The sequence below is a fragment of the Chinchilla lanigera genome, unplaced genomic scaffold (assembly GCF_000276665.1).
Source record: "Chinchilla lanigera isolate Chin_1 unplaced genomic scaffold, ChiLan1.0 scaffold00005, whole genome shotgun sequence".
Taxonomy (NCBI): domain Eukaryota; kingdom Metazoa; phylum Chordata; class Mammalia; order Rodentia; family Chinchillidae; genus Chinchilla; species Chinchilla lanigera.
Genome location: NW_004955406.1, coordinates 16,449,590 through 16,475,153, shown reverse-complemented (window position 1 = coordinate 16,475,153; position 25,564 = coordinate 16,449,590). Strand labels below are relative to the sequence as shown.

The following is a 25,564-nucleotide window of genomic DNA, read 5'->3' as shown; positions in this document are numbered from 1 at the left end:
ATTGTACGCAGCCTACCCACCCTAGGACAGGAGTAGCACTCATACTCCAAATTCCAACACTAAACAATGATCCAGTCACAAAATCTAGATTCAGCTGCCTCCAAAACGCCCTCCCGCATGACCACATGAGGTTTTGGGGACATCCAAACACTAACCATAACAGATGCTTCCTAGAATTTTTTTTGTCATTCCCAACCTCTATCCCATCACCAAGACCAATAAATATCTCCTGAGCCATCCTCTTTCTATGAGATTCTTATCACAGCCTTACTACCTAACTACTGATTGTAATATCAGTCTCACACCTTATTATAGTACCCTTATTACCAATCTCCCATTAGACTACCCAGTTATTATCTAATATGGACTCATGACCATATAATATCAAAATAATTTAATGGTCATATAGATTAAATACCATCTAGAATTTGGAGCACATCATTATAAGGCAGTTTATGATCCAATTAGCCTTCACTTGCATGATTAAATTGTTACTGTTCTATGTCTTATACTCTAATTTCCAATCACTGGCACAAATACCCTAAAGCCACAAAGGAGGATAGATTCATCTTGGCTCACAATTTGGTGGGTTCAGCCCTTGGCTGGTTGGCTCCAAGGCAGAACTGGTGTGACAGATACATGGCAAAGGACAGCTGCTAATCACATGGGAGCCAAAAAACAGAAAAAAATGATGAGGCATGGACAAGAATACCTGCTCCCATGCCAGGCGTGGTAGTGCATACCTGTAATCCCAGCACTTGAGGGGCTGAGGCAGGAAGATTGCCATGAGTCTGAGGACAGTCTGAGCTACACAGCAAGTTCCAAACCAGCCTGAACTACATAATGAGACCCTGTTTTGTTTTTTTCTTAAAAAAAAAACTGTACCCTTCCAGGTCATCCTGTCAGACTGCCTCTTCCAGCCATGCCCTGCCTCCATAATTCAGCTATAGATTCATAATTATATTAATCCCCTGATGAGTATAGCACTCCTATGATCCAATTACATTCTCAAGTCCCCACCTCTGAACACATGAGACTCTCAGGGGACATTTTAGATCTAAACCACAACACTCCTCAAATACAATTTATTTTTTCTCATGCATTTGCCCATCCAGACTTCCAACTCTCTGGCCCAAGGAGGATGTCCTCTCCCACATTTCTGCCACAGGAAACTCCTACTGTGATGTCAAGTTTCAGATCAAACATAACCCATTGTCAAGAGCCCTCCCTTACTCTCCTAATCCAGCTCAGGTACTTCTCCATGCAATTCCTATTCTACACATATATTTATCTTGTAAAACATGCAGGCCTACTGTTAGTCATTTGCAGTTATTTACTACTCAAAAGGCTATGAGAAATATTTTTCCTTCCGCAGAATGCCTAGCACCTCTGCTGTGTAAACGAATGATGGGTGAATAAATAGATAAATTAATGAATAGATGGACTGGGTTGAAAGTTTAGCAGCTTGCCTTAAAGAAAAATAATAAAAAACACGCTGGAAAGTTCTATTTCTTTTCTGGGTTTAGGATTACATCTGATAACAAATGTAGGTTCCCCATGCAACACGTGGCACATTATAAGTACTAAGAAAAGTACAATTTACCTTTCTTTTCCTTTTCAAAAAGATTTCTCCTTGATTCTTCACCCGTTATTCACAATTAACTTTAGTTTAGGATTCAGAAGGCTGAAGCTCTCAGGGAGCATTGTGAATGAAAGTTAGAAAGCTAAGGCTTTTGAAGAGGTGTCCTTTAAGATGTTTGTCATCATGTGTTTCTCTATACTCCTTTGCAGTGAAAATCATGTCTTGTTGCTCGCAAGTTCAAAACCCTTTAATGGCTTACAGTGTTCTTAAAATGTGAGTCTCCCTTACCTTGGCCCAAGATGCCTGTTATAACCCCACACTACCTTCTCCTTGTTTGCAGAGCAGCTCTTCATCCCGCTATCTCTCACACTGTCCCTTTCTTTACATATAGACTCATCTTTTGGAGTTGATCTTAGAAGTCAGCTTTTATCCGGACCAGTCCTTTTAAAATTATTTTTGCTACCTGCAACACTATCCCAGCTTTAGCAGCCAGATAACTTTTTATCCATCCCTTGGAGCTCAGATAAAAATATCACCTTTCATGGAGGCCTTTCCAAATCCTGCAGTGAGATCATCCAACCCTTTCCCTTTCCTCCAGCCACCATGTGCATTAGTGGCACCTAACCTTTCCTTGGGAGTCCCTACCACAGCTGTGGTTATTTGGATAGTTCCATAGCTTTAATTTGCTTTTTTGTTATCTGATATATGATAATTTAAGAGCCGTAAGAGTTTTGTACACTACTGTAATACAAAGCACGAGACATAGTCCCTCGATAGTTGTTTAACAAATAACTGTTGATTGAAGACTATCAGGCAGCACTTATTATTCCTTTATTATTCTACCTTTCTCAAAGAAAGCCTGTTTTCATAGTGCACCTTTTGATTTGAATTTGATTCAGTCAGATAAAGCACCTGGTGAATACCTTGCTGGTGGACCCCTTAGTTGAATACACTTGATGGAAACAGCCTGAAATGTCAGGTGAGATATATTGAATATAAGTCTTGGAACTACCTGTTCAGTACCCTGTGATCCTGAGAAAGTTACCTAAATTCTTTGAATCTTGGAGTGCTCCACTGGAAAATAATGACAGCCATTTGTTTAAGGGACTTAAACATTGTAAAGCTCCATGTATGATAGTTAGGCTTGGGAATTGGTTCTTGCTTTCTACAGGCTGTCAGTCTAGGGAGGAGAATGGATATGGACACTGATTCCAACAATCCTAACCTTCCTATGGTCCGTGCCGGTGAGTCTATAGCATACGTGTTATTGTATTTTTCTTTCAAAACAAAAGATTTTAATGTAGAGCTGTTTTTTTCTAAACAAAAACATCAGTATTCAGATTTGTTGTAGTGTTTGCACATTGTGAAAATAAGTGCTTTAGGTTTCCATTTGGCATTCGGTCTCTAAAATCACTGTCACTGGTCTATGCTAAGCTCTGAAAGCATAGAACATATGATGCTGGATTTGGGTTCAGATATTTGAAATTTTGTAGAGTTATCTCTGTCCTTTTCACTCCCTCCCTCCCATTCTCACTTCCTCCTCTCCTCTTGTCTCCTCTCCTCTCGTCTCCTCTCTTCTCTTCTGTTCTCCTCTCCTCTCCTCTCCTCTGTTCTCCTCTCCTGTCCTGTCCTGTCCTGTCCTGTCCTCCCCTCCCCTCCCCTCTCCTTCCCTCTCTGTCTCTTCTCTTCTCTCTTCTCTCTTCTCTTCCCTTCCCTCCCCTCCCCTCCTCCTCCCTTTCCTTCCTTTCCCTTCTCTTCTTTCTCTCTCTTTTCTGTTTTCTTCAAATGTTTTGTTCTAAATTTTCCCAGAACAGATTGGTTTTATTTCTTTACTTTACCAGTTAGGGAGTAGTGAGAGTGGAACTTAGCAAACAGGAAAAGCCAAGGGTGCAAGTGTAGCATGACACAAAGAGAAGGTTTGCTCTGAGCTTTGTAAGCTTGGAACAGCCACCCTGACTGTGGTCTGGGGTTGAGGAAGAAAATCCCCACTGAAACACCAGTATCCCATCCGGGACTTGCCCTTCTCGCAATTTGATTACTTAGTGGTCTCATTTTGTCTTTTTGTTTAGTAGTAAGCATGTCCACAAAACTACTCATATAAAGAATTGTGTTAGGCTCTATGGTAGTTAAAGGCTCTACATAAAGCTCAACTTTGTCATTCAAAAATAAAAATAATTGCTATCATTTATTGATGACTATTCTATATCAAGTACTATGCACATATTTTTTATTTAGCATGTATTATTTTATTTAGTTGTCACAATACATTTATTAGGAAAATGCTATATTTTATCCTATTTTATCACTGAGGAAGCTGAGTTTATGTAACTTGTCCAAGGTCACATGGAACTAATTGGCAACACTGGCATTTTTATCCAGGGCAGACTGATCCAGAACACAGCTCTTAGCCATTTTGCCACACAGCTTCTCATATTTATGGTCTGCTAGGAATGAGATGCCTGCAGCCTACTCTCAACCCAAAACAGAAGTGCCTAAAGGCTGTAAGTGGGTTGCAAGGGATGCTAAACAAATGTGAATGAAATGCTAGGGCAAATGAGGATGTGCAAAGCAGCCTCCAGGAAAGGCAAAGTGTCTCTGGCAGAGAGGAGAGTGATACAGCCAGACCATCCAGAGTTGTGGTAAAGTCGCTGTTCCTGAAGCCAAGAATATGGCATGACAGAGGGCAAGATGAAGGAGAGAGAAGGTGGAATAAGGCTGTTTCCAAGGTGAAAACTGTGAACTACTGTGCTGAAAGAAAAGAGAGCCCCCAGAAGTGGTACAGGGATTAGGATCCCCAGAAACCATGTCCTGGGATAATAATTTACAACCAAATATAGTGAAGTGTTCCGGAAACCTGCTGTCTGGAGTGTAATATAGGCCCATGCAGAACCTCGGTGGTCAGTCTGTTGTTTCTCATGACTCCGCCTGGCTTTCACACACTCACTCTTTGCTCTCTCATGCAGCTCTTGCAGGAGGCCACCATGAGCTCTCTCTGGTGCTCGGGGACTGGAGATGTCATTGAGGACTGGTGTCGATGTGACTCTACGGCGTTTGGAGCCGATGGACTCCCCACCTGTGCACCTCTGCCACAGCCTGTGTATGGTTCCCTTTCTCTGCCTCTCCCTTGCTTGTCTGACTCAGCATCATTCTGGAAAAAAATAGGGTCTACTGTTTGCCACCCAATAAACTGAGCATGGGATCAGAAAGTCGAGTATGGCACATTACCTGCCTCAAGGAGCTTTTTGTCTACTAGGGGAGGCAGGACACAAAGTGTTATAGAAAAAGAAATGGTGTGGCAGGTGTTATACACATTCACACAAAGTACAAAGAGGGATTGTTTGGGTCTGAATGTGGGCAACGGCGAAGGCTTCATGAAGGAAGTAGCATGTGCACTTCTCCTTGAAGGTACGAAAAGCAAGGTAACACAATCAGAGCTAGAAGATAACACTGCCATTGCCATGGAGGACCTTAGAAACCTACAATGAGAGCCTAGCTAAATCAGCAATACTACCACTTACTGGACATTCCTGGATACCGGGCACTGTGTGGACTAGTTAGCTACTATTGTCACACCCCATCCAGTCAGTAAACAAGGAATGGGTTCAAATGGATTGAATAATTTTTCCATGACAATAGAGCAAGAAGCAGGGATGTGGCTGTGGGATCATGTTCTCAGCTTTTATAATATGGAAAGTGTACAACTGAGAAATGGTTTTGGTTAGAACCAGCAACAGGTCTTGGTGGCTGATTGACTGTGGAGGTGGGAAGAAAGGAGAAGCTGAGAATGTACTTCAGGTTTATTACCTGGGTGGGTGGGAAGAGGGATTGAGGAAGAAAGCGTCAAAAGCATGCAAGTATGAGGGGAGGCAAGGTCCATGTGAACTTACCCTGAGTTATGGTGGGTAGCTCTGTAGATGATCAGTGGGCTGAGAGGAAAAAGGCATTCTGTGAAAAAGTAAACACTAGAGTAAGACGATTTCAGTTGGTTCTAAATAAATGGAAGGTGGAACTATTGCTGTGATAGAGGACTCCCAGGTACAAGAATGAGCTGTGAGGATCTGAGAGTTAAGGTGAGCATTAGAGAATGTCTGCATCTGAAGGGGTGAAGAGGATGCAGTGTTGCAGAGATGCCTAAAGGAACGAACATATCCAATTTCTTCCCCTGAGAGGAAAGCCAAAGAGAACTTGTCAAACTGAGGGGCTAGGGCTTGAGGCGGGAAGTCAGTTTAGCTCCTAATGTGCTATCTACCATGGGAATTAAGCCACTGAAATAGTGTGTCCACAGAAAGAGTGCTGGTAGGACAAGCTGGTGGAGCATTACCCCATGGGCTGGTAAGGCAAAGAAAGTCCAAAGCAAAAGTCATTTAATTTAGTAGAAAGGATGCCAACAAAGAGAATCTAATGATTCACCAGGTAAGAAAGTTACCTCTGAAAGGTAATACTCAAACCACTGAACAGTTATCAGACGGACATGAATTCCAGCCACCATGTCCCAAGGCTGATTTCATGTCTACCCCATATTTATTAAATGTCACAGCTGAAGATCAAGTTAAGCGACAGTATCATAAACAGGAAATGTCTATTAAGGGCATCACTTTTTTTGGTCAATTCTGATTACTTCTTTCAGTAACAGACCTTAGATTCTTGCATTTTAGTTGGTAGTTGAAAATAGAAATGTGATCTAATTTTACACAAGTCCATGTAAGTCATACATACTTTTATTTCTCAGTAGAGGCTGGCCTTGGTCCGTATTTTCACAGAATTTGAGTTCTCAGAAGGCTTAGTTACTTACTTAAGCTTCCTAATGCCTTTTCTTCAAAATAGCATTCTGCATATGGTTCTAATTAATGAATTTGTCAATATTCGCACTGTTCTGGATCTATTCCATCTTAATGTCATATGCAAACTATGCACTCCTTCATGTTAGTAGCCACTAGCAGAAGAACATGTGCTTCTTATTATTTCCCCACTAGTTGAATGCTTTACTATTTCTTCTATAGTGTCCCATGAGTTCTTGTTGAAGTTCTTATCACAAGTATAATGGTTACGGTTCTGGGGCTGGGCTGTGCTGTGTACCGCTGACTCCTAGCATCCAGTAAGCCTTACAGGTGCTGAGCACTTCACAGATATTTATTGAATTAAAATTAAACATTGCAGATGGTCTGAGGCAGTCCTTCTGCCTTCAGTATCTTTCCCAGTGGTCCTTGAGACCAGCAAGAGGCACCTGTGAGCTCGGTGGAGAGGAAGGGAGCTGGGATGGTGAACCAGTTAGTTCTGTGATGCAAGAGCTAAGGCATACTTGCCAGGGTGGGAGGCTGGGGATCAGGAACTGGGAAAATCCTCAGAATCCAGTGGTCTAGGAAGAAACAGGGAATTGGAAGCAAGAGGGAAACCTGAGCCACATACAAGAAGTCAGAACAAGGCAGTGAATTGAAACCACTTGGGCAATGGGGAGATGAACACCAGCGAATGTCAACAATAATTACTGAGTTTCTACGAGCCGCAAAGAGTTATGCGATGGCAAGGCAAAACTGTAGTCAGAGTGGACAGCGTGTCAAGAAGGAAGAGATCTGGAATTAGGAAAAACAAGCAGGGACTGGAATCAGGAACCAGGACATTCATAGAAACCCAAGAGAAAAGACAGAAATTTAAACCAGAACCTGGGCAGACAGGCACAGGACATCGCTTCAAAGAGAACAGGACATGTGACCAACTTTCTGCTGCCCAGTAACGCTCCCCATGGCCATCAGTTCCAAAGAGAGCCTATTCCAAGGGCTAGCCTGCAGATGGCACGAGGAGGAAGGTGTGTCAGTTTCCAGAGCAAGAGGGAAAGAGGTGATGGGCACAGCAGATCCCGATGACCCATTCTCTCGACCTTAGCTAGCTGTGGCCTTATTAATGCAAGGTTCTCCTGAGCACCACTTCCAGGGATCTTCACACGGGCATTGCACACACATTCTCAATAGTTCTTAAGACAAAAATCTAGAAATTATAGTATGTTCAAGCCATATAAAGCTGTACTACCCCCCAAAACCTTATCACCTGACCCACGTAACATGTAGACAGTCATTCATCCTTGTGCAATTATTTGTTTATTTGCAAATAATTTGTACAGGCATTTACATATCTAAAACCTAGAACTCATCCATTACTACATCCTGAAAAAAACAGGCCCATGGAAAGATTATCATAGTAGTTCATTTAGAAGTGTTTGCACTGTAACAATTGGGAAGATGGGAAGTGACCAACGAGATCTCAGCTGGGTCCTCTTCATGTCTCTTCCTTTCTGCATGCAGGCTGAGACTCTCTACGGTTCACGAGCCCAGCAGCACTCTCGTGGTCCTGGAGTGGGAACACTCAGAGCCACCAATCGGGGTACAGATAGTAGATTACCTCATCCGACAAGAGAAGGTCACTGACAGGATGGACCACTCCAAAGTGGAGACAGGTGAGCAAGCCCTATTTTCTGGGCTCTTCTTGGCCCATAGTGGCAGAAGTAAAGCAAAAAGAAAAATGCCCTGCCTCAGCGCTTTGCCCCAGGCCTCCAGTGTCCCACAGGAAGACAGAAGGAGCCAGGGAAGCGCAGCTCTCGTCTCTGTCAAGCAGTAGCCATCTTGTGTACTTAAGAGTTTTTGCATGGTGAGCATCTCACAAAATCTTGTTTTGATTTTTGCTTTTCTTTTTGTTTATAAAAGAGGTGTCCATTTCACTGCCTCTAGGCACACTCACAAAGCAACAACAGTACACTACACTAGTTATCCTAGCCCACAATTAGGAAACAATTCTCTGCTAACCACTGCCATGATTACAGAAAAAAAAAAAAATTCCTTTGCTAATAACTCCCTCCAGGCAAAAGCATGTGCAAACAGATGTGCTTGCTCCATGTCTTGTCCTAAAGCAAACTCAGCTCTTGTCAGGTCCAGCTAGGAAAGGGAAGCTTTAGAGGAGTGGAAACACACCCTGAAAAGTATTCCATCTCTTATTATTTTATACTCTCCATACAGGGAAAGGTCAACATAAATCACCTCTAAAACTCACATGAGAGCTCTGCTCCCCGGCAGGATGGTGACGTCCGCAATCTAATTCAGGGTAAATGGCCTCTGGTGAACCTGTTGCTGGGGTGCAGAGACTCATGCAGCTGTCTTTTAGCACAGAAAGCTGTCTACTGCTTCTTTTGAAGCTCTTCCTGATGTGCACATATTGCTAAGTATGGCAGTGACCTTTCACCACAATAGCTGCTCTCTGTCCATGCCAGGAGTACTTCACGAAGGAGTTCACAGATGTATGGGTGTCTTGCCTTAGTTGTTTCTGAACTAACTTCAGAAGAAAAGCTTTAAATGGATTGGTTAAATGTGAAACAGCCAGAAAAGACCATTCCTTCCAGGTATCCTTTCTCTACTAAGAATTTAAGAAGACTGGCCATCAAGAAGATGGAATGAGTTCTCACTGAGTTGATTCGATCTTCTCCTTGCTTGGCCAACACCCTCCCTCACCCCTTTCCTATTGCTTTCCCTCTGGCAGAAACAGTACTGAGCTTTGTGGATGACATTATCTCCGGAGCTAAGTCCCCTTGTGCCATGCCATCACAGGTGCCAGACAAACAGCTCACCACCATCTCACTCATCATACGATGCCTGGAGCCCGACACCATTTACATGTGAGTAGCGCTCTCCTGCTTAATGATCTCTTAGTCTGAAAGACCTAAGCCTCCTCACTGCTTCCCTTTTTCTACTTGAGTTCTTTTAGGAGTTGGCAAAAGATATTGAGTCTCTGAAGTCTTCCTCATTGCATTATAAAGAACCTTGGTGAGGGCTTAGGCATTCAAATGGGTAGGATCTTGAAAGACAACAACCCTGTCCTTCAAAAATTTGAGCATGCAGGTAAAATGTATAAACAATGAATTTTAACATAAGACAGAATAAATGTTAGAAGCATAAGGAATGGGTGGAAGGAGGGAAAAGAGAGAAGGGATTAATTTTAAACAGAGTGGATATCTTCTGACTGGCTTACATAGAATTCCAAACCCTAAGAGTAATATTGGAATAGACATACTAGGTTCTGAAACAGCAAGAGCAAAGGTGAGGGGGCTTGGAGGTAAGTAGGGCTGAAGCAGATGAACAGGAAAAGGCAGTGGAAGAACTAGAGAAGGAGAAGAGAGTGAATGCTGTTTGTCAGTGGAGACCAGGAAAATTTTTTTGAGGAAAGGATGAGAAGACCAAGAACTGTGCTTTAGAAAGCTAGCTCCAGTGGTACTGAAATAGTTTATTGAGCTTAGAACTGGTCAGCATTTTTCTTCAAAGAAAATGCAGGGAATTATATCATGGTACTTGGAACAGCCCATTTCTCTGTGGATTCTTCCTTATCTCTCTCTCTCTACTCTGAGAATGATTGTAAAATACTTGTGAAGCATACACCAAAGGATGAGAGAGAAGGGTAGAATCTAAGTCATGATGGAAAAATCTGAGGGTTAGACAGAATACACAGTGATGCAGTTCTGGGGCCTTTTGACCCCATCAGTATGAAAAACATTTAACAGTTTACAGATGAGGTCACAGGAATAGCGTCAAGGTTTCCAGAATAAATCAGTCCCATTTCCACAGTCACAGAGTTCAAAGATGAAAAGCACTAGAATTCTGAGTGGCACTGATTGCGATGAACTTAGATGTTCTGGCCCAGCCTCTTCCGTACAAGAGTGAGGGCTAGTAGAGCCTGTGCACGACAAGGTGAAACACATCAAGACAAGTGACATTCCAGAGGGTTGGGAGAGGGTGTTACAGACATAGAAGATCATACGGAGATCGAGGAATGTGGTCTGTGAGTGTGATGACCCCACGATCCTCACAGCTCTCTTGATGTTAGGCAGCCGTGGCCCTTCTTGGGAGGGGGACAACTGGACTACAGGAGGAACAGGATTTGGGAATGCAGCCCAACAACCTGATATAAAACATCTCAAACTCAATGCAACTTGTATTATTGCTTACAATAAGGCCTCAGTAATTCCTGTCACGAAGTCACAACTGTCATTTAGGAATTTCAAAGTTCAGTGTATAAGAGATTGGCACAGTTCCTTTAGGAGTGTCAACCATTACCCAGTCTGGCACCCTCCTCTTATTGACCTGAATCAGGCTTAGTTTCTCGATCAAAGATTTGAAATCAATACCTTCTCCCACTCCCACTCTCTCTGATGCTCCCCTCCAGGGAGCTGTAGAACAGAAATTTTCTGTGTTGATTTTTGAAGGTAGAGCAAGGACGGGGACTAAGGAAGAAGCAGCCAGTGTCCACCAGGTGGCACTACAGATCACAGGAAGAGGGTGCTGTGGGCAGCAAAGGATCCAGGGAAGCCTGTGCTTCAGTCCTTCACACAGTGACAGAGTCCGGAATTAATAGTTGAGAATGACTGGGCGCCAGGCTCTATTTTGTTCCTAAGCACCAAGTAACTGTTAAGTCCCTTACACTTTGAAACAGTTTTCTAGTCACTTGTGGAGAGCTGACTCTGTGTGGTATTCTTTATTAAATGTCTCTGGAAATCCTGGCCAACTTTGGGTGACTGCAGTTACTGATCTCATTTCATAGTTGGGGAAACTGAGGCTCAACAAAGCAGAGCAACTTCCCCGGAATCATGCAGCTAGTTGTTCGGAGTGCAGTCGATTGTTAGGAATTGAATCAAAGCTTGTGTTTCACGCACTGTCCTACCCCGGGTTGCTGTGCGGATCTAGCCGTGTGGTCTTAGTACCTCACATTAACACACAGCGCTGGCTCCTTACTGCTGGCCGTGCAGGTAAAGCTAAATTTCAGCTAGTTTCCTTTGTCATCTGACACATTTAATTCATTTTAAAAAACATTATTCTGAGAAGCATCCATAATACAAAAAATATAAAGGATCCCTTTTATTGAAAGGGATTTTAAGGTGTGTCTGGTCTAACCTCTTCATGTTCAGAGTGGGAAGGTGGGTGACCATGGCCTTATAGCCCACTGGCCCCTCTCACTGACCCCTCTTGTAGCCCACTTCCCTCCCAGGGAGGGATCCCACCCCTTTCTGGGCATGTGACAGCAGAGAGATAATTCAGAAAACAGTGGCTCAATCAGAAGGATCAGCAGAAAACCCCAAGGTTGGAAGGGGAAAGCAGGAAGGTAGCAGGCAGTGCAGCCATACTGGGCAGCAGGGGCCTCCCAATCTTCCATGCACAGTAAGTCCCAGACCTTTAAAACCTTCCCTGGAGCCCAGCCAGCCTCCGCAGACTCGCGTGCACACACCCCCGTGAGTGTCATCACCACGTCTCTAACTACACACTGAGCTGTCCCAGGTGAGAAGCAGTGGAAGGAGCCCGGAAGCCTTGGACAAAACAGTGGATGTGCTTATTATACATGGGCCCTCTGGATTGGAAGCAGTGCTTGTCTCTCTATCCAGTAACTCCAGCTAACTCTCTCACTGTCCTGTGTTTAATGGCGGGAATGGTAGGACTGACAATAAACAGAGAAACCCTTCCTGGATCCTGTACATGAAAATGTGTAACGTGCTCCCTGTCCCTTACTAACTAAATAATGTGTTCTTTTAGTGTTCTTGAGGGACTGGGGAAGCTGGGACGCTGAGGGACAGCCCTTGGGTCAAGCTCTTTCTCTCTCTCTACTCTCCATCAGCATTTCCTTTCCTAATATCTGCTTCATATTAAAATATGCTAGTAAAATTCGTTTGGAGCTTAGAATCTAAATTTTACACTAATTGCCCTTTGGGATAATGTGAGAATTAATGTAAGTGCAAGCACTTTTGTCCTAGCTTGAGTTCTGATACCGTGTGGTTGGAGATTATAGCAAGACAAGATGTAAAGCAGAGCTGCCCTGGGGGAGTGGGACAAGCTGAAGGGTGAGTTGGGAATTAACTCCACCTGGCAGCCGGTTTGGTTCCTGAGATTTAAGGCACTTCCCATCATAGCCCAGGGAAACTACTTGAAATCAAATGTCCAGGATTAAATGATGGAGGGCTACTGCAGGTGGCTGGGGCCAACCATAAGCAGTGAAGGGCAGGGACCTTCAGCACACTGGCAGGTGCCATCACGCTGTCAGAGGTCAGCCAGGCTGCTGTCTTGACCTGGAGTTCCAAGACCTTGCTCAGGGCCCTGCGAGGTGGACAGGAGAAGAAAAAGTAAGACCAGACTTACAGGAGATGACCAAGAGGCAGGCTGATCTCAGCTAAAGAGCCCAGGACATGGCCTCAGGTAGGTAGGGCAGTGCAGATGGAAGCAGAAGTGCTTGAACATGAGCACTGGGGCGCGGGACCAGGTTCTTTCCCAAGCCCATGACCATGGCATCCCTGAAGCATTACGTTGGGGACAACAGGACTTCATATCTCCCAGCTCTCATGAAAACAACTTCTGGACCTGGATCAGGGCAGAGTCTGCAGCAAAGCTCAAGCCTCCCATTTCTGGCAGGGGGTGGACTTCGGACATACAAGGGGCCCAGGTCAGGATCTGCAGGCAAGAAAAGGGCTCACTCAAGCCCCCAGAGGATGGTCCTACTGCAGTCTGCACCACACTGAGTCCTTGGGATTTCTGGCTTTCTATATTGTAGAACTTATAGCAGACAAAACATAAAGCAGAGCTACCTAGGGGAATGGGACAAGCCTGGGGATGAGTTGGGAATGGATTCCATCCCAATTTCTATGTGAGAGACACAAGAAACTCTGTTCTGCGTGGGGATCCCAGACTGTGAGGTGCAAACCTTCAGTCCACCTCATCCATGACTACCTAAGCTAAAAGTGGCCCAAGGTAAGGAGGCAGGGAAGAGAATTGGTACCTGCTCCAACACTGAGTTGCAGGACTGAACTCTGCAGTGGAGATGGACTCAGGTCTGATCAAATATACAAGCCTCAGAGCTTGGTGGCCTCAGTCCCAACTCTAGAAATAAGATCAAGGAGTTAAGGTATGTAGGGCGAAAAGAGATTGCCATGGGTGCCAGCGCAAGGGGTAGCCAGGTAGCCAATGCCATCCTTAGAAGATGTATGGGGCTGGTGGCAAAGGGGAAGAAATGACAAGAAAAGAAGGGTGGAAGGACCCTAGGTTTTGGAACAGGTTCAGGGTAGGTTTTAGTGCTAGGCAAGGCTGTTGATCAGAACTCAGAAGTGGGGCATGAGGCAGAGGCCAGAGGTATGGATGGAGCCCCCATGTACAGGTGGGAGAGGAAGTGGAACACATGGTCCTGATCAGCAAGGAGGATGGGGGGAGTCCCTTAGGGGTCTACCTGGTATGGCCTGGGCTGCCATGTCCTACATCTTGGCAGATCATTACATTCTAGGTGCCCCAGTCCAGGGGTGGAGCTTGCCTGTATGAGTCCCTTTGCTGCCGGTGTGGGGGTTTGGCAAGGCAGAGGGAAGAGAAATGACTTTTCAGGGCACGTAGCTTCTCACTCCGACCACTTTCTGGGCTTCTTTGCCTGCAGCGAATGGTGGACAGGAGGTGGTCTCTTCTCTGCCAAAAGAAACACATATTTCTTGGAAGAGTCATAAGTTAATTTCTATTTCACCGGTACTACAGTTTCTGCCCTGGCTGACTTGTACCTGGGCCACTCTATCTTGAGCTCTCTCTCTTTCTTTTGCTTGAAATTCTATTTGCCCATCCATGTAGCCTTCCGTGGCAACACAGCAAAAAGGAAAGGGGCAAAGGAAGCAGTGTTGTACGGTATCCTCTACACTGGCCGGGCTACTGATCAGAGGCTCTGGGCAGACACTGGAGCTTGTTTTCATGGTGATGTTTGAATTCCTCTCTGAGTAGCAGATCCTGGAATTGTTCTTTCCTCTCCATCCAGCTCCATCACTCAAGGGATGGAATTTGCCCAAAAAGGAAATTTTCCCTTTGGCGTTAGATCCCCAGGTCTTCATCGTCTTCCTGCGATTCCCTTCCTGCTTGTTAAGTGGCTGGGGAATCATGACATTTCCCGCTGGATTCCTTCTCCTCAGTGGGCAGCAGCTCAGTGGAACAGAGGGAGCTGACTGCGGGGGAAAAAAGTGTGTAGTCACGGACAAGCCGAGGGACCCTCTATCCATCTGTTTCACTTCTGATTTTAAAAAGTAAAATTATGTAGTCCTTTGCATAGAGATGAAGGTCAAGCATAGGACAGAACAGAAGAGAACAAATATGTATCCAGTTTCATCATGTGGTTGATGCTCCAGGTCTTACCTCATTTCACCCTCACACTGACTTATTACCATCCTCATTTCACAGTTAAGGGAACATAAGGCTCATGGGGGTGACTGAAACTCCGTGTAGCCTCAAGCCCAAGTTCTGGCCATCTCTTTCCAATGGTATATACTTTTTCCCCACTCGGTGGTTGTTAGCATTAAACTGATGTCAAAATCATCTGGAAGGCAGCTGGGCACAGTAATGTACACTTGGAGTCCCAGCTACTTGGGAGGTTGAGGCAGGAGGATCATATGAGGCCCTAAAGTTTGAGATCAACCTGGGCAACATAGTGAGACCTTGTCTCAAAAACAAAACAAAACAAACAAAAAATAAGAAAGGAACAGAAAAAAAAAAAAAAGAAAAGGCAAAAAGCAAATCACCCGGTAGTCTTGCTTGAGTGCAGGTTTCTAGTCCCAGCACTCACTCATAGGCCTAGGGTAGGGGCTAAGAGTTTTCAGTGCTCATGGTTTGCCCAACGCTGTTGCTGCTGCAGATCTGGGGACCCCATGTGGAGAAGCAGTGCCCCCCATCAAGATACTTTCTACCAGGTAGCACATCCAAACTAGCATATTTATACCTGAGCCCATGAGAAGCAGGAAGAGGTGCCCATCTGCACGTTTTCTGGCCAGAGTGGTGACATTTTGAGTGTCTCAGGATGAAAAGGACAGCCGAGTAATGGTTTGCTCATCCAGGCAAAGTTGGGCCTCCAGCCATGCTCTCTTTGTAATTATCCCCTCTGACCTCCTTGCCAGGTTCACCCTCTGGGGAGTGGATAACACAGGACGGCGTTCTAGGCCAAGTGACGTGATTGTGAAGACCCCTTGCCCTGTGGTGGATGATGTCAAAGCCCAAGGTAAGAGACACTGAGATTGGTGCAGTGTGTACAGGGATGCCCCAGGGACTTCTCCTCTCCATGAACAAAGCGGGACCAAGGGAGTTCAGCTGGGAAGGGGCAGAATCTAAGGTTCAGTCTAGAAGCACAGTCTGAAGAAGTGCTCTTCCCTGTATTCTGCTATTACAGATAGTCCATAAGTCAAGGAGCCCCTCAGGCACATCAGCTATGTAGATACATGCTAGGTAACCTTGACCCCCGCCCTTAGGATACCAATGGGGTCACTGACTTCTTTAAGATTTTCTGTATGTCTAAAAGGTTATTTTGAGTTTGCTCATTGTAAGCCTGCAGATTTGAAATTAATTGTTCTCTCCCTCCTCTAGCAAAGATGCATTGAAATCTTTACTTCTATATTTTAGAGTTATTTTATGCCAATTCTTTGGTAAAGAATTGTCCTGGTGACTGACCCTGGTTAATTAGGAAGAGTTTGTTCTAATCAACATTCATTACTGAGCTGGTGCCGCCTGGCTGGTCTTGACATCATCTTCTGCTCTAAGGTTTTCACATCACCTCTATAGCCAGAATTCTTCCATCCTTGTCACTGTTTCTACAGAGCTGCAGCACTAACAAAAGTGGTCTCACCCACCACTAATACCTGTGGGTAGAGCTGAGCTGATACCATTTACATATTACCAGAGGCATTGACTGATGCAGGAAGTGCAGATTCAATATGAGAAATATTGTCACCATGCTGATTTGCTAATACCCCTCAAGTCACCTTGCATGTGGGACTTGGTTCTTTGTATCAGACTGACCAGGAAGAAGACAATCTCAGCATGTCCAAGGGTGACTCTAAGATGCTGCAAAGTCACAGAAAGTAGAGTGACTCAGACCTACTTTCGTTAGTCACCAGCATTATAGTGCTGTAGAACTTCTGCACATAATTTCATATTTAATCAGCGTGTCTTGTTAAAGTCATGGTATTTTCAACACTGACATCTGACTATGTCAAGCCCTATCCTTAAACTCTTCAATAGATTTCCATTTTGTTTGTGACAAAAAAATTTTACCAGGCATATTAGGACCTTAGTGGATGGCCTTTGTCCATTTTTCCCACACATCCTAGCCCACTGTGCACTCACTCCCTTCGTTAGTCTCTGCATCCCAGCCGCCCTACCTTCCTCATGCCTCCAACATCTTTTCCACTTCTACTAGGGGCCTTGCACATGTTAGTTCCATTCCTTCAAGTACTCTCCACCCTCACCCCTTCTAACAGATTAATTTATCTCCGTCTGCCGATCTCAGGTCAAGTGGCTCTTCCTCAGGGTAGAATGGGATGGGAGCCACTCTTAGGTACCTTCACAGTACCAAGATTCTTTACTTCACAATGTTCACCTCAGTTTGTTGCTCACATGATGTGTTAAATGTCGCTTTACCTCACTAGACAATGAACAGGACAGGGGCTCAGTCTCTTTTTGTCCACTGTTATGCACCTGATATCTAGAAGGCAGCATGACTGAGTGGTCACAGAAGAAATTAGCTTCTGGAGTCAACAACACTAGTTCAAGTTCCTGCTCCACTGTCTATTTGCTTGATCTTGAGAAGGTTACTACTTAGTTTACTCACCTGTGAAATAGGTGGAGAGGGAAATAGTTGTACTTTCATTAACAAGAGTATAGTAAGAATTAGATGAGTTCATGTCATAAAAACAACCATAAGAAACAGGGATTGGCACATAGTAATTATTCAGTAATTGTTAGGAATCATTATTATCAATAACCAATCATAGAGTCTGACCTCTAACACAACCTCAATAAATATTTCCTGAAAGGAAGGAAGGAAGGAAGGAAGGAAGGAAGGAAGGAAGGAAGGAGGGAGGGAAGGAAAGAAGGAAGGAAGGAAGGAAGGAAGAAGAAAAAAGAAAGAAAGAGTGAATGAATGAAACAATAGAATAGAATAGAATATTGACCCCACATTTTATTTATGTGGAAATTGAGATTCAGAATAGTATAAATAAAGTGACTAAGGTCACAAAGCATTTAACAGAAGCAACACTCAGACTTGTTCTTGGACCCCAATTCCTGTTTTGTTTATAATGTTGCCACTAGCTATTTAACAGGGTTATTGTGTGATGGACTTAAGTTTTTTGTCTCAGAAAGTGAATAATGAAGAGAAGGGCTACCTTAAAAGAGCAACCATCGAGTTCTCCCTCGCCTGACCGTCAGTGTCCTCTAGAATGTTACAGCAAAGGGGAGATCCGTACATGGGAGGCAGGTGTGTTTCTCTCTGCAGGGAGTGAATATGACTTTGAAGATCTCTGAAATTTCTTCATGATAAAAGCAATCTGGGGTTGCACACCCCCAGCTAAGAGTGTACAGAGGGGACCCAGAACACTTCCACAATGTGAAATGATTCTTTTACTCTAACCTAGAGAGGAGCAGGTGGTAAGAAGTTGCCTTCACCATTTCCATGTTAAAGAGTTTGGTGGTGACTTTGCAGGTAGCTGTCTTGCAGTTGCTTGAATAGGCAGTAGGCAGTGAGAACTTCAGGGAGGTAATTAGCAGGTGGAATAGGGGCAGCTCTGTCCTACCAACAGGAATGGTTGGGTAAAAAGTTGACGCTGTGGGAGAGCACTGGGCTCCCTCTACACAATGGCCAATGTAAGGAAGTTTTCTGGGGACAGACAACTATGCTGTTTTTCTTTCTGAAGTAGTCCTTTGGGTTTTTTTGGTGGGGGGGTTTCCGGTACTGGGAATCCAACTCATGACCTTGTGCTTGCCAGGCAGGCGCTATGCTGCTAAGCTAAATCCCCAGCCCCTGAAGTAGTCTTTTGGGTCAACTCTTATCCTACAGGGAATAACAAGATGTACTCTGTCGGCTTATATTTCCTAGCAAAAGAGAGTTTCTGAAATCTTAGCAGACCAGTTGGAAGCAGAAGACACAGTTTCCTGTGGAGAGAATGAAATAACACTGAAGTCCCGTGATCCTTCAGCCAGGAAGAAGTACTGCACAGGGAAAATCTAGAGATTAATGAGTTAGACTAATTGAGGGCATCCTTGCAAGATAATATAGTTCTATGAGTGTTTTCCTGAAATCAGGCTTCCCCAGGAGGTGCTTTTGTGTCAGTGTTAAGAGCAGTCCTCTTGGCTGGTCTGAAGGCTGGAGCATGGTCTCCTGAGATTCTTCACAGAGCTTTCATGGGAGAAGTCTAGTTCTCCTGCATCCTTCCCTCCCCTTCCCTTAGTGGTAAACAAAAATATGAAGCCACTCTTTCATTTGCTCCTTCCACAGCCACTTATCAAGCTCCAGCACCAGATGCTGAAGAAACAAAAGTAGTTAGACTCAGAATCTGTTTCAAGAATTTTATAATCAGATGTCATAGGTTTATTACTTTATCCAATGAAAATTGAGTCCTTACTAAATATTAAATACTTGCCCTAGGCATTAGGAGCAAAGACCCTTGGGTCATAGAGCTTATATTTTAGCAGGGATGATGGACAGAATAAAAAAATAATAAAATATATAATATATAAGATGCTTATACATGTTACAGAGGCAAACTACCAGGATATGGTTTAAGCATGCAATCGGTGCACCTTTAAGTGGCTGTATACCTGTATATGCATGTATGAGGTATAATGAAATGTTTAAACTTTTAAATTTAAATTTTTAAAAAGTATTACAGTAAAAGACATTGTCATTAATTCCCATCCAAATATTCCCCTCACTTCAGGCATGCCTTTCCCATTGTTCTTACCACTTTCTGAAGCAATTCTGGAAGGTCTCTTTCATGAGTATCTTTAAAAAGTATGAATAAAAACATCAATAGCAATATGTCTTTTACTGTAATAAATTTTTAATGTAATAATTCACCACACTTTCTAATCATGCTATGTGTGTGTGTGTATTATTACTTTATAAATATTGAGCCTAAAACCTGGAAAAAATTGTATAATTCACTTTACTTCTTCCCTATTAGGCTTTAGGTTTTGCCTGTATAAAGTAGAAGTTCTTGACTAAGACACCTCTAAAGTCAATTTCACTTTCAGTACTCTTTATGTTTACTCAGGTTCCCCCCAAAATATTAACTTTATGTGAAAGTTCATAGATTCATCCTTGACTGGCAAGTGCAATCCCAGGGAGACAGGAGTGAGGATAAAAGGAAATGAAACAAGAAACCAGGGAGAAGAAATAAATGTAAGAAAGTGCATCGAGGAGCTGGCTGTACCTCCCTTAAAAACTGGTGGCTACCTTTTGCGGGAGAGAATGTATGAAGCCACTGGATCCCTACTGGTCATCCAGAGGAAGAAAGAAAGACTTAACCTTCAACTCACATAGAAGATTGGGTCAAATTTGCTTCCCTGAGGCATTAACACCCCTGCATTTTTCAATTGCACATGGCTCAGTAGCAAGTAGTCCTACAAAATCAATAGTGATGCCTGGCCAGCAGGTGGCAGGCAGTGGGAGTAGGGGTGAAGTGAGGCTCTGTCAGTCGTGCTTGGGAGCACTGCGAAGCCCCTGTGGCTACGAAAGCTAGGACACCTAGGCCAGATGCAACAGGAGGTGTGGAGGTCTGTGATGATGAGAAACCTGGTCTGAAACATTCTTCACCTCCAAATGAGTAATCTTTCTCCTTAATTAACATCTGATATTTCTGCCTTAAAGGCTTACATTGCAAAGACTGAACTTGGTGAGGATGCAAAGTGGCAATAAATTTGTATAATCTTGCATTTTTTCTTATGTTGCTCCAAGCGCCGTATCGGTAACCATTTTCTCACTGAAACTGTCAGAAAGGAGATGTGTTTACACGCTCTCCTTAAATAGTTGGGAGCTAAGATCAGGAAAGTGCTTTGTCTTGGATCTGATGTTATTTCTAGGGACAAAGAAAATAAGTCCACAGGTATCAAAACCAGAACTTTACTCACTTGACTCTCTGTTAGCTTAAAGGAATAGCAACCAAAGTCTTTGCCACAATTCCAAGTGAATTCAGGGCTGCTAGTAATGACAGGTTCACCCAGGAGTTCTCTGGGTTGAAATGAATGAAATCTCTACCCATAACGTGGTCTACACAGTGAAACAAAGGAAAACCTATGGCATCCCAGTTATTTATTAAAGGCTAATAACTGCCAATAACTTTACATATGTGAATTCTAATCCTTACACATGGATATGTGACCCTGCTATACAAATGAGGAGATTCAGAAAGAGGCCAGGTGTCTACAGCCATACCAACCTGAATGTGCCTGATCTCATTTGATCTCAAAAGCTAAGCAGGGCTGGGCCTGGTTATCTGCTAAGGTCATATAGCTAATGTAGACTGGAGTCCAGGCTCCCCACTATACCTATCCTCCATTGCTGTTTTGCACCAGTGCCCCATAATTGGTGGTGTATACATCAATTTAAGGTACAGGCAGTAGAGAATTGGGGATCAAAAAGCTGGGTTCACTCTCTCTAGTCCAGTGCATTGCTCTGATTAGACCATAAATGCCAAGTCTTAGTCTTGTGCTGTTTAGTCTTGTGAAGTTACAGAAGTTTCATGGCCCTTGGAAGAACAGGCTATACCCTATAGATATCACACATCCTTGTTATGTAGTAAATTGTACCATCTATGTTTGTGTAAGTAGTGTAAGTACAGTGAATTAATCAGCTTTCCCATTGCTGGACACAATGCCCGATGCCCACAACTTAAAAGAGGAGAGGTTTAGTTGTTTGTCTCATTGTTTCCATCCTCAGTCAGCTGGGTCCAAAGCAGAAATATCCAAAAGGTGATGGTGGAGCAAAGCTGCTTAGTTCATGATGGTCAGACAGCAGAGCAGAAGAGCACCAGAGAGGAAGGGGTAGGGGACCAGACAGACACCACACGGCCACACCTCCATGAGCCATGCAGACACACCTAGAAGTGTGCTCCACCAATCTCCAAGGCAATTTCAAACCCAATCAAGTTGAAACTCCACCCTGATCATCACACATACTCTATAATATTTGCACAACATTGAAATCACCTAATGCTACATTTCTCAAAACCACGGATGAGCAATGCATAATTATATTTGCCCTTTCTTCCCTCTTCAGAAATAGCAGATAAGATCTACAACCTTTTCAATGGCTATACCAGTGGGAAGGAACAACAGACTGCCTACAACACCCTCCTGGATCTGGGTTCCCCCACCTTACATAGAGTCCTTTACCACTATAACCAGCACTATGAGAGCTTTGGAGAATTCACCTGGAGATGTGAGGATGAACTAGGCCCCAGGTAATTAAATTGGCTGTTTTAAAGACGCTTACCTCTTGCTCTGTATTACTGCTTCCATGAATTTCCTGGTTGGGCTTGGATCCTTAGAGAAATAAGTCCTCTGCTTTTAGATAGCTTAGGTCAGCACATTTGTTTTGGATAAGTTCTCTTTAAGCAGTCAAGTAGTGAAAGTATTTCCAGAACTCTGAAAATACTTTTATTCCTGATCTACTTTACCTCCTCCCCCTTTATCCTGTTGATACAGAATTCCAAATGTTTAAAACTCAGGGATGTGAAAGGAAATTAGAAGTGTTATTAAAGAGGTTATATCCCAAAATATTTATTACACATGAACAGGGTATATGTTATTTGCATCATACGGACCAATTCAATTCCAGATTCTCTTGAAAGACAGCATGAAAGTAGCTGAAGACCGTCTTTGTCATCTCTGTTGGCCCAAGTTGGAATGGTATAATGCTTACTCTGGGCTCAAGACTGGAACAATTAACACTCAATACCTACTGGATTCTGGTTTCACAGCCCAGACAGAGATTTGTGAAAATAAAGAATGAGGAGAATCTATAAAGATATCACCTTCATTTGCTCTATACATCATGACTGTGTATTGCTGCCTCTAGAAAACAGACTACTCTGGAAATACTAGAATTATTAGATAAACATAATAAAAAAGGCAGATGGGAAATTTAGATGCTCTCAAATTATGTAGGAACTTGTGAAGAAAAAATTAAAAATGGGGTAAAAACTGTGAGAACAAGAAAAAGAGAACAAAAAGAAGGCAAGGAATAAAAAAGGAAGGGAGAGAGGAAGAGAGAGGGGAGAAAGGAAAACGAAGTGAAGACAAAGTGAGGAAAATTAGTGTTGTTGAATCCTCTGACTACTAAAATAAATTCTGGCTCTTCTGCCAACAGGGCTGAGCTAAAGTATCACCCCAAAGTCACTCCAGGCTTGAATTTTGGAGTCTATTATGACCTGTAATTGTAAACTTTCCTAGAAGACCATTCATTGTTCAGGCCATTTTCCCCTCTATTTTCTTACTTTTAAAGGAAGGAGGAAATTTAGGGTGGTCTTACTAAAGTGAAATGATTTCATGCATAAAGTCAGTCAAGATCTTTCTACAGTCTGTAAATTGGCTGCTGATGTTTGTAAAGCATTATGGTCCTGGGACAAACAAGGCCACTGCTACGGACCAACAAGAAATATGTGCGGAATAATTTGCTTAGTCTTAGGCTTGGTTAAAAAACAAAACAAAGCCTGGATTAGGAAATAGACACATACGGAGAAATATGCTCTGTGCTCCCTTCTTTATCTCTGCTTCTGGCATTATCGCTCATGCGCAGTACCATGTTCCTCTCCAACTCTCTCCCTTCCCCCTGCTCCCTTCTCTCTGATCCCTGTCCCCCCCTTTCCCCTTTTTTCTCCTTTTTTTTCTGACATTTATTGAGTGTGCATATACAGTTCTTTGTTAGGGAGCATAAATGCCGTAATTTGAATAGCCCTAACATTGCATTTTCATGTTGATTTCTAAGGGCATTTGGAGTCTTTTTAAAATTTCTCTTTTGTGACTCCAGACTTAGAAAGAAAATTGGTTAATGAAGAAAGTGAGCAGCAGGGGAAGAAATGTGAATCTCCCCATAAAGTAAATTCTGCTGCTGACTGTAGTCTCTCCTCCCGGGGGGCTCTTTCATGTGTAATACTGGCCTTTCACAGATATGAATTAGAAAACATTGTGCGGTTTCATTAGTCCATGGAAAATAAAGTTTAGCTTTCATGGATCTCAGGGAGAACCACAGGAAAAGAAAGTCTCCTGCTTTCAGCTGCAGCAACCTACTTTGGGGTTAGTTGTGAGAATGAATAATAATGGGACTGTGGGTACACACATACTTCGTTGTGGGCAAGCAGAAAGGATTCCCTCAGTTCTGCTAGGTCCCGTCCATTAAAACTCATGGAGGCCTCCAGATTGAGTTGAAGCTGCAAATACTGTGAGAACACCATTGCTTGCGTTGTAACTAAGCAAGAAGGCCCACATTCGGAGATGGTCAAGAGTGGACCCAAATTAATTATGATTTTCACAATAAAAATGGAGGAAGGAAAGTATCAACAGAGACTCCATGGACTAATTAAATTCACTTTTTGGAGGGGGTGGCCAGGAGATGTTTCTTTATCCATTTTTTGAGATTCTGCCCATGCTACTGTCACTCCTCCTTCACTCTCCCTTCCTCCACCTTCTAAAACTTTAACAGCCAAAAATGGCATACAGTAGTCTGGATTACGAGGAAGTGCAATCACCGTCTTTGCCGATGATGCCTTTTGGAAAACCTGCTTGACCAGACTGCAGAAACTGATAGGGAAAGTACAGATCATCTGACTAAGAAGCTATTTAGTCAGCAGGCAGAGTGTTTGTTTGATTTCCTCTGATCCACCATTGATGTCAGAAAAAACATGGCTTTACTTTCCATGACTTCACACTACTCTTAGCTTCTTGACTTTGCTGCCAAAGCTCACCACCTTTCCTCCAACGTCATCTCTGCCTTCCTTTCAGCATGCCCTTTAAGGAATGCAGTGAGGTCACCCCTTGGTGACATTTACTGCCAGGACAGAGAGGAAGAATGAAATAATGCAGTTATTGTTCTCTGAAAGTTCATTATAAATGGGGTGAAGAAAACTTTCAGTTTCTGGAAGGAATTGTTGCTCAAACTAGAGAAGAGGCTGGGTGCAATGGCACATCCCTGTGATCTCAGTTACTTGGGAAAGTGAGGCAGGAGAATTGCAAGTTTGAGGCCAGCTTGCCAACTTAGGAAAAGCCTATCTCAAACTTTAGAACACTGGTACAAGGGCTGGGAGTATGGCTCAGTGGTAGATCACTTTCCTAGTGTGCACAAAGCTCTGGGTTTGATCCCCAGTACAAAGGAAGAAAGAGAAAGAGAGAGAGAGAGAGGGAGAGAGAGAGAGGGAGAGAGAGAGAGAGAGAAGAAAGAAAGAAAGAAAGAAAGAAAGAAAGAAAGAAAGAAAGAAAGAGAGAGAGAGAGAAAGCAAGCAGGAGTTTTATTCTTTGAGCTTGCAGAACAGCAATTTTCAGTCTCCACTGAGCTTGTTCAAATAAGAAAATCTTCCTTCCTAGGTATCTGGTCACTTACATCTTTGAAAAATAAGGAAAAACAACAGAATGAGGAAGTTCTTCTTTACATATCCTAAATACTCAGAGTCAAAGCCAATGAGGTTTGAAAACCAGATGTAAGGTAACTCTTGTGTCTGGTACCACAAGCAGGTTCCAGGAAGAAGAGGTGTCCAGACTGCATTCCAAAGACTCATATACTGGCCTCTTGGCCCAGGAAAATCACTCTCCCAATGTGTGAACTTGGGGCAACTTCCTCTCTCTCCAGACATGCAGTGGCCAAGGCATCCTCTCATCTGCTCATTTCCCCCTTTTGATTTGGGCTTCATGGCTATGGCAGTGACTTCTTAACTTTCCCAGGGAGATGAGGGATGAATCACGAACTCATCTGGAGATTGATGAGGTGATATGTGCAACTGGGAATCTGCTCCATTCAAAGTCTGTCCCTGTGTCCATGTGAACTGAGGGCATCATTGTCCTCGCCCTTATTATGATATAATTACTTCAATACAGGGCTAATTGGTCACATTTGTTATCCTCGTTGGTGTAATGTATTGGATGCTTTTATCAGCTCAGATGTAGCCTTGAAGCGGATGTACTCAGCCAAGCA

General features: G+C 43.5%; 1 protein-coding gene across 4 annotated transcripts in view; it reads left to right on the top strand.

Moving 5' to 3' along the window:
- Astn1 (astrotactin 1) overlaps nt 1-25,564 on the top strand; it is a 296,448-nt gene that overhangs the window by 267,032 nt on the left and 3,852 nt on the right. For all 4 annotated transcript variants that reach the window (XM_013520987.1, XM_005374905.2, XM_005374906.2 and 1 more), the window contains exons 18-22: nt 4,546-4,679; nt 7,879-8,030; nt 9,104-9,239; nt 15,507-15,607; nt 21,659-21,842. In XM_013520987.1, the coding sequence (XP_013376441.1) occupies nt 4,546-4,679; nt 7,879-8,030; nt 9,104-9,239; nt 15,507-15,607; nt 21,659-21,842 (707 nt within the window). The remainder of the gene's footprint in view (nt 1-4,545; nt 4,680-7,878; nt 8,031-9,103; nt 9,240-15,506; nt 15,608-21,658; nt 21,843-25,564) is intronic.